At 46.5% G+C, this 13,971-nt stretch overlaps 1 protein-coding gene across 1 annotated transcript in view; it reads right to left on the bottom strand.

The window, feature by feature from the left end:
* Positions 1 to 232: 232 nt before the first annotated feature.
* The window catches only part of AMFR (autocrine motility factor receptor), a 38,219-nt gene continuing 24,480 nt past the window's right edge, over positions 233 to 13,971 (bottom strand). Inside the window, exons 10-14 of the mRNA XM_084757117.1 lie at positions 11,964 to 12,067; positions 6,054 to 6,188; positions 4,809 to 4,892; positions 2,494 to 2,678; positions 233 to 1,772 (exon numbers count right to left, since the gene is read on the bottom strand). Of these exons, the coding sequence (XP_084613243.1) occupies positions 1,625 to 1,772; positions 2,494 to 2,678; positions 4,809 to 4,892; positions 6,054 to 6,188; positions 11,964 to 12,067 (656 nt within the window). The 3' untranslated portion in view covers positions 233 to 1,624. The remainder of the gene's footprint in view (positions 1,773 to 2,493; positions 2,679 to 4,808; positions 4,893 to 6,053; positions 6,189 to 11,963; positions 12,068 to 13,971) is intronic.

The raw sequence follows: 13,971 nt of genomic DNA, 5'->3' as shown, positions 1-13,971 counted from the left end.
TAATGCTGAGATCATGTCATTATGGGTAATCAATGAAGATCAGCAAAGAATACCAGGCAAAGAAAAGCTCAGTGCTGCCTCCTCCAAACACAACACTATGAGAAAAAAAGCCCCAGGTCCAAAAGATGATAAAACATCCCAACCCAAACAGCAGACACAAAGGATGAGACTCCATTGGTCTGTTGCAAGAGCAGAAGAGCACTGTCTCGGTTTCCAGCCACACACAACACACTACAAGAGGTTGCTTTTTATTACTGTTGCTTTACAATAAAAACAAATCGCTATGCTCTCAGGAAAACAACAAACAAAATACCCACAGGAATTTAACTAACAGCAGTTCAAGGTAAGGCTTTTGAAAGATTTATTGAAATAAATTATCTTTGCCTACTCATTCACCTATTACCCTTTCTTCAGTTACTTGTCAACATTCTAAAAACTTTCAGGTATGTAAAATACATTTAACTTTGCCAATAATTTTAGATAATACTGGATTCTTCCCAATAGGTCTACCATAAAACTATGTTTTGAAACAAAAACAACTTAATCCAATGGGACATAAAACTATGTAACCTATGATTGCGTGTTTCAAATCCTTAAATACACAGAGAATTTGAGAAGATCTGGGACCAAGTCTGCTTGAGGCATGTGGGTTATTCAACGTCTTCCCTTTCTGTTTAATGAGACCCACAGGAACAAAAGCAAGGAAATGAGGGGCTCCAGGGGAGAAAGATACAAAAGGCATTTCCTGCAGCAATGGCCTCCAAAATATCCCTGCCTTGAAGGGCGGGCTCGCATCTTTTCCAAGTATCAAACCCATATGTTCAGCATAGCCCAATTGGGTTGACCAAGGAATTAAAACCATAACTAAAGCTTGTTACTCAACCCCTTTCCATACCTAGAGTAAGCAGGGAGTGGAAAGAGGCGGCGGCGGCAGCCATGGGGGAGAGCTTATGTGATGCAGGAGCACCAGAGTGAACGGAAGTGCAGCCAGCTATGGATTGAGGCTCAGATCGGTCCTGAATATTAAGGGTAGAAAAGGGTCTCTTCATACTCCAGCCCTGAGCATTCTCTTTCTACTCCAGGTACCAAATCAGTTCTGTATACATGATGCCTTGCTAGTCCAGAAGGCTGTGGGATGGGCTTCCGGGACACTGGATGCTTCTTCCGTAAGCACAGCGTTTGATGACCGGACAGCCTGCCATGGTGTTGAGTCAGCCTCCTGCTGTGCACCCTCCCCAGGATCCATTCTTCCTTCCAGCTATGGCACTAAAGACACCAACATCTGTTGTGGCTTATATCACAACAGAAATGCAAACCACCTGCTGCAAGCAGGTGAGTGCCCAAGTGCCCATTCCCTTTTGCTTGTCCTCCACTCCCAGGAAGTCCAGTCAACACCAGAAGAGGCCGTGCCTAGAGTTAAAATGTGCAGTGTTTCTAAGGGGAAGATAAATGTCACATAGAAAGTATTACAAAGGATTAAATTTGTCAGCTGTCCACACACTATTAAGACCACATGCTTTATGCAGCAGCAATGCAGTCATAGGTCTCCACACAGCAGGCAAGACTGGACAGGCCTCTTCTGGTAGGTAGGGATGGGCAGGAGGCTGAGGAAGGTGAGGAAGCTCTAGGTTGTCTGCTGCCTCTGAAGTCTTCTCTCAGCAGCAGCCGCCAGCATCCTCCGGCGCAGGGTCACAGGGTCAGAGGACGTGCCTTCAGAAGGGAGTAGTCTCTCTGAGGCTGTGTCATCTTCAGAACTCTTGTTCAAGAACCGCCTATAAGAAATGAAAAGGCCACAAGAGAGCAGTGGGAAATGGGATGACATGCAGAACACCTTCACAAAGCTGTCACTCAAGATCATCCCATTATAAAAATGCCCGGGCACCCAGGCTGAGGTAGAGTGCAGCTTAGCAGCACAGCACTTGCTCAGCATGTGTGAGGCCTTATGTTCTACTCAAAACTATAAAAGGAGAGGAAGAGCGAAAGGGTGAACAGGGAAGAAGCAGGGAGGAAAAGACACAGGACAGACTCCGCAGTGGGTGAACCTTATTCCCAGGGAGAAGACTATCAAGTAACAGTTCAACTGGCCTCTGCCTCTGCCCTTCCCACAGACACAGCATGAGGTCTTAGAGCAACACGTCTGTGCATGGCACAAAAGCCACCTGGGTGAAAAATACTGGTCCTCCCATCAAGTGGACAAGATTATATCCACTCAAAGAACACTACCTGCCCCAGCTGTGCGGGAAGCCCTGGAACGCAGCTGCTCTGTTCACATTGCTGGCCCATGGCAGTGCGGCCAAGAGCAGTCTTAAAGGCAGACCCTGGGACTGACACCCCAGGAATCAGTTTCTATATCTGTCACTTAGGTTAACAGTGCTCCTCCTCAGAGCCAAAGGAAAGACACAGTTCATGTACAGGGCTGTGAACACGCTGGTACCCAGCTGCCATCTGGCCAGTAACTTATGTATGCCAACTAGGGCTGAAGACTCAACTCACTTCCGAGCCTGCTGCAGGAGGTCATCCTTCCGCTGAACTAACATGCGCTGTCTCTCGTCAGCAGACTTCGAGAAGCGGCTCCCCCGAGCCTCAAAGTCTTCTACCTCACTGGGCTCCACTTCTACCTCATTGAAGTCCAAGGTCTCCTCTAGGCGGGGACTGAGGTCCAGTGGTACACGCTCCGTCTGGACAAAGAGGCAGCTGTTAGCATAGCCTTTCCCTCCCAGGCAGCTTCCATCCTTGCCAGCGCACTTTTGCAGACGCCACTGCTGGATCACAGGGGCCTTCTGCCAGCTAGGAGACCTGGGCTCTGGGGCAGCAAGCCAGCTGTCATGGCTTACCTGGTGTCAAGACTCAGTTGTAAGTAACTGCCAAATGAGACACAGAACGCACACTTCCAAGCTACACAGCAAGCTGCTGGTTACTACCGCAAACATTTTCAACTACCAGCCGCTTAAGAATTTAAACAGATCTTATCTGTTACATGGTTTTGGGTTGAAAAGAGTCAAAATAGCATATTTTGTGAAAACAGATTCAGCAGATTATGTGTTTAAAGGGCAAGAAAAGACTTTGCTGGTTTTGGCTGAAACTCCAAAAGCTAAGGCACTGCCCAGATATCTAAACATCCTTAAGTAGGTGCGACCTGCCTTCACTGCTTCTGCTCCCAGCCAGACTCATGTGGCCAGAGCTGGCCCGCCACCCCCTCTAGGCTGCAGCAGAGCTGAAAGGCTACTTCACAGAGCACGGCCAGTGTGGGCACTTTTGTCTCCCATCCTATCCCTCTCTCTGCCTTCAGTCAAGCCCAACAGTGGACGTTAAGACAGCCACATGGAACTCGGCCCACATAGTGAGTCTGGGCTAGTAAGACCCTATCTTACTAAGAAGGGGACCTAGATGTCCACTAATGGATAAAGAACTAAACAAAGGGATTTGATTCAACTGTGAGAAGAAATTAAAAAATGCTCTGAGGACAGTCTCATTCAAATCTGCTGGAACTTGAGGGCCTACTGACCGCTAACAAGTCTAAAAGAAACTAGGTGGAGCAAACAACAAAAAATTAGGGGTGAGGGATGTGATGGAGGCAAGTGTGCCACACATTCTAGAGCTCAGGTGACCATCGGCTGTAGAAGCAAACCCGCCTAAAGGTGCTGAACATAGAGCCCTTGACCAAAAGGGTCATCTGGAGTCTGACCTGGCTCTCAGGAAAAGCAGAGATGGTTGTGAAGGGCCAACACACATTCAACCATGTGTGTGATGGTTCTGGTCAATATACACAGTCACAAAACCTCACTCTAATCCTCCCAGGAGACCAAAAAGAGCAGGCAGGCAGCAGAGGACAAGAAAAAAGGAAAGCAAAGCCCATGTGGATTGCTTCAGCCCTTCCCTGCTGTGTCCTCCAACTCACTGTCTGGGATATGTGGACAGACTCACAGCCACCTAAGGAGCAAATGACACTACTACTGAGCCAGGCTGGGGTGGGAAGAGAAAGATAAATGTGGAGTCACTTGTCCCCTTTATCTTTGCAGTACTGACACTGAGTTTCAGAGTTAAACGAAGGCAAAAGGTATGCATAAATAAGCAAATATAATTAACCTGGTCAAGTTACGGTCAGCACTGGCCATCATTCAGACTGATGTTTTAGTGAGCTGTTACTCAAGGTCTTTGCATTTCCTGTGCATGGGGAAAGTTCCTATAAATTCCTTACTTTCATTACACTAAAAGAAAAAATTCTTTTCCAGAACACTTCATGCCAACTCCGAAAATAGTTGGCAAATGAAGACAAACATGTTGTTCCTCACACGGCCCAAGGCAGTCTCATGGTCACAATCTGTTAACTGTCCAAAAATGCAGGAATTGCCCGTTTCAGAGGTCATGCAGCAGGTTTAAAATGATTCACAGTTCAACTATGGTTTTGTTTTCTGAGATAGGGTTTCTCTACAGGCCAGCTTCAAACTCATGATCTTCCAGCCTCAGGCTCCTGAGGATTAGAGTAGAGGAACACAGTACCATGGCCCGCTCCGATCATCCATCCACCTGGATATGAAAAGTTTAACAGTGGGGCCTAGCAGGCAAAAGTACGTTACTAGTGGCAGGCCTTCCAAGCTGACACCCTGCCCTGTGGCCGCTGGCTCACTGTTTCCTAGCCTGTGATGATGTAGATTTCCTCCATCACAGGATCCTATCATAATGAACTCAACTCCTCCACCACGCCATCCCCACTGTGACAGACTGAAACCCTGTCAGCCAAAATCAACAGTTCCTCCCTGAAGCGGCTAGGCTTCTGAAGTCTACAGCTCGCAGTGAGCTGACCTTACCTGCACAGAGGCTTCTCCCTCTTCCTGATCAGTGCTAGGCCTTTCCACTGGGCTGTTCAGTGCAGGTCTCAGGCTCTCTGACCGCTAAAACAAAGCATAGAGGTCATTCAGAATGATGTAACAGGCACAGGGAAAACACCGAACACAGAAGGGCAGGCAACAGTTCACAACACAGCTCACAACTTGAGAGGTGGGACGAATGGCCGACAGGCCCACGTAAGAGTTCCATGTTGGAGAGTGGTCAGCAAATGGCTCCACATCACCATCCCATTCAACAACAGTAATTGCACAACAAAAGCAATGACAAAGGTCAAGTGCACCAAGTAAACACTGTTTATGGTTTTCTCATTAACCTTCCTAGTGCGCTATGAAGCAGGCACTGCAGTTAGGCTCCAGGCTAGGGCTGCTCTAGGTCCTGCCCTCTGGTCTCAGCGCCTCCATGTCTTCGAGCTGGCTTCAGTGTTTCACTGACAACTTTCTCTGGCCACATGAGGCAACGCTGCCACCTCCAAAAGCAGCTGTCAGGTAAGATAGCTGAGACCCAGGGGACCATAGCTAGCAACATCTCAGCCCAGCTGACTCCAAAGGCCGCACTCTTTTAAAAGAGCTTTATCTTTTTGAATTTTATTGGAAGATTTTTATACATTTTTATAGACTATCTAGCCATATATAAATTTCTCAGTATTACTAAAGGCCCCTCTTTGTTACTCCTTCTTGTACCCATCAAAGAGGCCAACTGATGAGGCAGGAACAGGAACTCTGACCTTTTTAATAAAGCCCAAAGTCCAAGCCTCAGAGATGTGACCCACACAATGTACAATCAGCCTTATTTCCTAGTGCCAGGGATCCACAAACTGTAGGCCATGTGGGCCCCTCCTATTTAGTTCTACAGCTAATGTTTTCCTGGACCACAGTCTTGCTCATCCATGTACTCACTGCCAGGCTGCTTTAGTTGCAACAGACCGTGGAACAACCAGAGCCTACATATTCATCCTTTGCTCTTGACAGAAACCAACGGCATCCCCTTACAGACCTGCAGCAAGGGCTGGCTCACTTGGGATATGTTTCTGTACAACAATCACTCAAATTATCTGTATTTATTTTTGGTGGATCTGGTCTCATACAGGATTTGAACAAGATGAAATTTATAGAAACCCTTCCTCAAATCATAAATAGTATCTACGTGTTAGGATTAAACTGCTGTGAAAACAAAAGAAATTTGTCATGCATAAAGCCCAGCTCTACCTGTGTGGGAAAGGGTACTTGAATCCGTCCTTCTAAGATGTTGTCTGTGGTTATTTCCACAGAGCGTGTCATCTGGAGGTCCTGGAGCACAAGGTGGTATGGGACCTGGGGGAACATCTCTTGAATCTGATGAGCCTAGAGCAAAACAAAGAAACCACAGTGACAGTCACTCAGCAGCATGCAAAGGTCAGTGTGCACAGCAGGCCTGGGCACAGAGGTTGACGTCATATCTTGAGAGCACAGGTAAAGGCTACTTTGGCTCAGGAGACCACCTGCGCACAACTGTCTCACTATTGTTCCAGGGTACCAGACAATGCTGACTTCTGGGAAGCACCAATTTCAAAATAAAGAGCAGACAGAAAAATCTCATGGGAACCCAAGAAAGTCTCAAGCAGGATCTTCTGTTTTAAAGGGGATTTTTTTTTTTTTTTTTTGAGACAGGGTTTCTCTGTGTAGCCATGGCTGTCCTGGACTTGCTTTGTAGACCAGGCTGGCCTCAAACTTACAGCAATCTGCCTGCCTCTGCCTCTTGCATGCTGAGATTAAAGACGTGCACCACCTTACCTGGCTCTAAAGGAGATTATTTTAAAGATTTATTACTTTATGTGTGTCAGTATTTACCTACATGTATTGTATGTTAAAGGGATCGTTTTAAAGTTAGGTTTTCAGATGCAGTGTGTGTAGTATTCATATCCACTTTGCAGAGTGAAAAAAAACCTGACCTAAAAGCCAGACTATGATTCCACTTAGATGACATCTGAGAATAGGCGGAAGTAGAGGCTGGGAGTGCTGCTCGGGGAGGGAAGCACTTGTCCAGCACCCACGAGGCCCTGGCTAGGGAGACAGCGACTTCAAACGGGTCTCGGAACATGGGAAGGGGGACGAGATCCAGTCTGAATCTTGATTAGGGTAAGATCTGCATAGCCGTGTGAGCTAAACTTGAGATTAACCAGAACACCTTTTTACTGTGTGCTAATTAATATTGTAACTTAAAAAAATATAATCAAAGACTATAATTTTTAAATAGAATGTTCACATGTGAAATTCTAAAGTTTGTTTGTAAATAACTTTCTAGCCAGGCATGGTGACATGCCACTATGACCCTAGCACCTAGAGGCAGAGGCAGAAGAGTCTACGCGTTCAAGACCAACCCATGTATATAGCGGGATTATGAAACTATCTAGTATTGCCTCAGACCAGTGTTTTTAAACTACAGTGTAGGCCGGGCGCGGTGGTGCACGCCTTTAATCCCAGCACTCGGGAGGCAGAGACAGGCAGATCACTGTGAGTTCGAGGCCAGCCTGGTCTACAAAGAGTCCAGGACAGCCAAGGCTACACAGAGAAACCCTGTCTCAGAAAAAAAAAAAAAACAAAAAACAAAAACCATAAACTACAATGTAGGTCCGTCTCAGTACACACTCAGGGTTCTAGGCATGTGTGCGTAGGAGGAGTAGACAAAGGCCTAAGCACTGTCCATACTCTAGTCCAAGCCTGTCAAAACGTGTGTGTGCTGTGCATGTGCAGCCGTGTTTTACACATACACATTTTATAAATGTTTACATCCTAGGTTTCTACTGTGGAATGATCTCCATAATTTACAAAGTAAGAGAGAAAAAAGAGAGAGAAAAGGAAGAAAAAGAGAAAGGAGGGAGGGAAGGAGCAGAAAAGACAACTGCTCTGTGGTGCAGTAAAGCTACTGGGGTGTTGGCATCAAAGAAGCAAACCACCACAAGCTGCTGCTGCGGGGACCACTGAGTCCCTGGGGGTAAACAACAGCAAGTTGCTCAGCACTGCTTGTGGTGTGTAACACTTTTACCTTAATCAGATCAAAACTAAGTAGGAAGTGTCCACAAGCAGATGAAATTCTTCTCTCCTCACCTAGCTCTCCACCAATTTAAAAAAAAAAAAAAGGAAACGAAGCTGAATTCATTTTATTGGACTAAAACTTTCTACCAGAAAATCCAGTCAGTTAAATGTTGGATTTTAATTAAAAGTGCATAGCTCCAATAAATTGGTTGTGATAAAAATAGTCTATTTCAGACCATTCAGAGAACTAAAGAACAGATAGGCCTGCCTGCCTAAAACTTTAAAGCAGCTCCCTTCAGGAAGCTCATTCCTCCTGGCATGGAGCTATTGCAGGCTGGAGCTGCTGAGACCCCACAGTGGCCGCACTGGGCCATCCGTCCCAGAGCACCTGTGCCTACCATGGTGATGGCCTCAGAGAAGGAATAGGAGCAAGAGGGAGCCAGCAGGAGCCACATCTCTTCCATTTTGTTTGCTATGATCAAAAACTACTTACAACCTGTCTTTTATCCCAGCTTTTCCCCTTGGCACACTGGCCTCAAGTGTCTCCACAGCATAGCAAGGGCCAGCATCCCCACTGCTTTTTTAAGGGAAGAACACTATCACACCATGTGCACATGTGGCATTTCCTCTCTCTGCTCATCTCAGTACACATTCCGATTCCGTCTACCTCCTGCCTACTATGAGCCAGTCAATCTTTTCTTTTTTACCTTAATCCCAAACACTTTGCCTGCAGCTCTACCCACCAATCCTATGACTGCTCCCCTCCCAGCCTACCCTCCACCAAAGGATGTTACCCTTGAAGTCAATAGTTCTATAGGTTATGAGCCCTCAACTTCAAAGATCACTCCTAGTCACACATTCTACACTAGGAAATAACCCCTGGCCGTGCGCTCTACTCCCGATACTCAGGACGCGGAGGCAGAGGATCATGAGCTCAAGCCAACCTGGACTAGAGAACCTATCTCCAAGAGCAGGGAGGCAAGGGCCAGGGGTGTAGTATTTATAGGAGCCAAACACTTGCCTAGCAGGCAGGCACAAGCCCTAGGTTTAGTCTCCACACACAGAGAGATGGAGAAGAGGAAAGGAGAGGGGAACAGAAGCAGAGGGAGGGAAGAAGGGGCCTCATATGTAACCAACACCCAGGATCAGCCCCAGCAGCTCCCCCAGGGCTCTGCAGGGAAAAGCTGAGACATATCTCTTCCTGCTTCCAGCAAGGAAGAAACTCACCAGAGCTCCTCTCTCTCTCTCTTTCTTCTTTCACTCTCTTGTTTTTTTATTATTTCATGCAGTATATTTTACTACCTGTCTTGCAAAATTCAAAATTTCCTTTCCCTCCCTTCCAGATTTTTAAAATTAATTAATTAATAATTTTACATCCCAATTGCAGTTCCCCTCCCTCCTCTCCTCCCAATCTGTTGCTCTCACTTCACCTCCCTGCCATCCTCCCATCCTCCATTTCTTTTCAGAAAAATGGAGGTTCTCATGATATATCAAGTTGAATAGGACTAGCTGCAGTAGGAGTCCCACATGAAGACCAAGCCCCACAACAGTCACACATGGAGCACCCCTTGGTCATCGGGACTCTGACCAGCCTAGGCCGGCAGGGTAGGCTCAGCTTAGCCTAACGAGCAGACCTCGCTAGGAAAGGGTGCTCTTAACAAAGTCTGTGCTCAGGAGAACTCAGCTAAGCAGAGTTTACTCTGCTGGGCTAGGCTGGTCAGAGTCCAACTGACCAAGGGACAAAAAATACCCAACTCCACCTGGCTCTAACCTCCCAAACTCTAACTCCAGCTGTCTCTCCTAAGAGTGGATAAGAGGCCGAGAGGAATTTGAAACATCCATAGGCCCAGGCCCCTGGCTCAGCAGCTAAGACCTGATCTCTAGAGACCATCATGAAGTTCAGTTTTCCAGTCTTTCACACAGTAGCACAGAGCAGGTTTGGCCATCGGGGGGAAACGGAAACTCAACAGTTGTATGATCTGTAGAGACATGACAGCGATTGTACAGATTGGGAGTTAAATGAAGTCACACCGACTACCTCACCTATCAGTGCCCTTAGTGTATATACTAAGCAGACAGTATGGAAGAACAGATGAACAATGTGGAGCCGAATAGCAGAAGTCCCAAGACAGGCCAAAGGCGCAGCTGGAAAGCAGGGCCCGCAGAGCAGAATGCAGGATGGCCTTGGCTGTAAGAACCAGCTCCAGGATTAAGGGTGGAGCAAGACTTTGAACACCAAAGACAGAGAATCAAGACTGGAAATAACAGCAGAAAACCTGAAGACTGAGGCAGCCACAACAGGTGAAACATGCAGAATGAACACGGGTGAAAGAGGAACAGATACTCAAACAATGAACCAGACAAACTCCCAAAACACTGTCAGATGCCAAATAGTGAAATAAATAAAAGAAGCCAAATAGTAAAATAAATAAAACCATCCAGGCAAATCATTGTCAAGCTACAGAAAAAGTCAAAAACCTTGAAAGAAGCCAAAGGGAAAAACAGCTTCTCTAAGTGAAGTAAAGGTCTGCATCTTCAGAAACCAAACAAGCAAGAGAATAAGTGAGACAGGTCAAGAAAAGCCAACAAACAAACAAAAACAAAAAACAAAAAGACCCAACCAAACTAGAATTGTGTATCCAGCTAAATTATACCTCAAAACTGAAGACAAGGAGCTGGAGAGATGATGTGGAGGAGAAAACACCTGCTGCACAAGCGCGAGGATCAGAGTTCAGATTCTAACAACCACATAAAAAGCCAGGCACAGCCATGTGCACACATGTAATCCCCGCGCAGACAGCAGACAGGAAGCTCACAGTGCCTGCTAGCTGTAAGCCTGACTCCAGGTGCATGCAACACACACACACACACACAGAGAGAGAGAGAGAGAGAGAGAGAGAGAGAGAGAGAGAGAGAGAGAGAGAGAGAGAGAGAGAGAGATATTCACTCACTTCTGGCCCAACAGCCAACCTGGTCTATATATTAAGACTAAATAAGAGAGTCTTGATCTCAAGAAAAGAAGAAGCGAGGAATGGTGGGAGAGAGGGAGGGTGAGAGGGAGGGATGGACTAACAACATCTGACAAACAAAATCTAAGGCAGCCTGGTGTATTAGTTAGGGTTTCTATTGCTGTGAAGAGACACCATGACCAAGGCAACTCTTATAAAGGAAAACATTTCATAGGGGACTGGCTTACAGTTTCGGATGCTTAGTCCTTTATCATCATGGCAGGAAACATGGTGCTGGAAAAGGAGCTGACAGTTCTACATCCAGACTGGCGACAGCAGGAAGAGAGAATGCCACACTGGGCCAGAGTTGAGCATTTAAGCCCTCAAAGCCCACTCCCAGTGACACACTTCCTCCAACAAGGCCACACCTCCTAACAGTGCCACTGCCTCTAGGCCTATGGGAGTCATTTTTATTCAAACCACCACACCAGGCATGGTGGTCCACATTTTTAATCCCAAAAGACAGAAGAGGCGGGTGGATGTCTGTGTCAGTTCCTTCCAACTGGATTCATAGAATTAATGTAATCTCAGTCAAAATCCTGGCAAGCTATTTTATAGATATGGACAAAGTGACTCTAGGGGTTATATGGGAAACCCAGACCCAGGATAGCCAATACCATTAAAGAGGAGAAAGGCTGGAGAAATGATGCCATAGGACTTCAAGACTGCATGCTAAGCACATCAAGACGGGGCTGGAAAGAGGCAGGCAGCTGAAACTAGTCTGAAAACTCACTTTCATTTTACTCACTAGTCATCAGCAGCGTATTATCTTATTTTGTCTATAAGCTAACTCCCCAACCAGAAACCACCCTTCTTGAAAGACACAGCAGTATAAAGCTCAGTGGTAACATGCATGCTTAGCAAGTGCAAGGCCCTGGATTCAATCTCCTGAACAAAAGAGGGAGGGAAGGGAAGGGAGGAGAAAAAGGGAGAGAAGGAAAAGGAAAGAAACGGAGGTGCCGTCTTGACAACTTTGCTGTCCTGCTCAGTAAGAGAGAAGTCAGCAAGGGCATGCACACTATCCACGTGCCCCAGAGCTCCTCATACCCTTGTGACCACTCACTGGTTCTCACATTAAGCAGTTAGCAGCTCTTACCATGGCATTTAGCTGAGAGTTGCTTGCCTGTGTGATGCCAAGAATGTTGGTAGTGTGCATCACTTCAACTGAAAAACTCGGCAGCCAGCTTGCGATCCGGGACCCTAAAACAAAGCAGAACCCAACACAAGAATTAGTGCCCTGGTCTCTGCCCCAGTGTCATCCATGTGCTCAGCCACTCTACTAACAGCTGCTACACTGAGGGCTTCCTTCATGCCAGGGCTGCTCTACCAAGTGTTATACCCAGATCAGCTCATCCTGTTCTCTCTAAGGTATCCCATTCTTCTCAGAGATATGGCTCTGGCCCCAACCTTGGTCTTTGGTCCCCGAGGCACTGAGAAGTTAGGTAAGGCATCCAGGATCGCACAGGTTAATGGATGGCAGGATGGGAAGTGAGACAACTATCCACCTGCAATCCATTCTGTCATCAGAGAACCTGGGGAGGATGCCCACGACTCTGGAGCGGCTACAGCAGCTGATGCCACTCCTCTCTTACAGCCAGCACACATTCCTCCATATGTGGATGATCATTTTCATAATTACCTTCTTGAAGTATTTTCTGTTCAATATGATTTAAAGATCTGGCCTTGGGGGCTGGAGAGATGGCTCAGAGGTTAAAAGCTCTGCCTGCTCTTCCAAAGGTCCTGAGATCAATTCCCAGCAACAGCATGGGGGCTCCTAAGCATCTATAGTGAGATCTGGTGCCTTCTCCTGGTGTGTAGACATACATGCAAGCAAAAACACTGTATACATAATAAAGATCTGACCTTGGTTTGGGCACTGTGGTGCACACCACCACCGCCCTCCCTTTTTAAATAGGTATATGGTGTTTTGCCTCCCCATATGTCTGTACACGGTGTGGTAAGCAGTGCTTGCCAAGGCCAGAAGAGGGAGTTTTTCCCCCTGGGACTAGAGTTACAGATGGTGGTAAGCCACCATATGGGTGCTGGGAATCAAACCCAAGTCCTCTGGGAGAACAACCAGTGCTCTAAACCACTCTGGAGGGCCATCTCTCCATTTCCTGGAACACACCTTTACTCCCATCATAGGAGAGAGAGGCAGGAGGATTTCTATGAATCAGAGGTCAGCCTGGTCTACATAGTGAGTTGCAAGCCAGCAAGAGCTACACAATGAGAAAATGCCTTGGGGGTGGGGTGGGGGCTTACCTTAGCTTTCAGATTAAAAATTCTTTTTCAAAGAGTTCTCCAATACAGGCTTATGGAGTGATATAATTATGACAGTTGCTTATGTTATTTTAGGAAAGGAGAACTCAAAATACAAAGCCAATGTGCCAGCAGCGAAACAATTGGTGTGTAGGGGTTGCCTCATTACTTTACAAGCAAGTAGCAGCATGGGTTACAAGGGGCCTTGCCAAATAAAATGTACTTAGAATAAAATGGATATTTATTTCAAGAGCTCACAAGGGACAAAGTGACTCTGTTTGACTACAGTTGTAGTAACAGCCATTAATAAAATAGCCATTTATGTACCCAGGCTCCATCTCCAAGCTCTGCTAACATTTCACAAGCTGTTCCTAGTAAGCCAAGGCTGGTGGTGCAGGTCTATAAGTCTAGCTATAGAGCAGAGACAAGAGAATTAACAATTGAAAAGCCAGCCTGAAAATATAATGAAACCCTCTTCCAAAATGGAAAACAGAAAAAGGGCTAGGAATACAACTCAGTGGTCAGGGGCTTGACAGGCATGTGTGAGGCCCACATGAAAGAGTTCAGCCCAGCCATGAAAGAGAATAAACTTGTGCTTGGTACAAGACAGGGTCTCTTTAGGAGACAGGGTCTCACTATGATTCCCTTACTGGTCAGGAACTCTACGTAGACCAGGCTGGTCTCCAATGCATCTTCCTCTGTCTCCTAAGTGCTGGGCGTAAAGGTTTGTGTCTTACGACCTTTGTTAATAGCAGAACCAAAGCAGACCCTTGAAACTCCTTCAGACATTTGCCTCTACTCCTTTTGGGCCTTTCAGAGACTTAAATCAGAGTCTAAATAGCCCC

The sequence above is a fragment of the Acomys minous genome (genome assembly GCF_964271855.1).
Source record: "Acomys minous genome assembly, chromosome: 14".
NCBI lineage: Eukaryota > Metazoa > Chordata > Mammalia > Rodentia > Muridae > Acomys > Acomys minous.
Note: the sequence above shows the minus strand (reverse complement) of the source record. Positions and strands in the feature narration are given on the sequence as shown.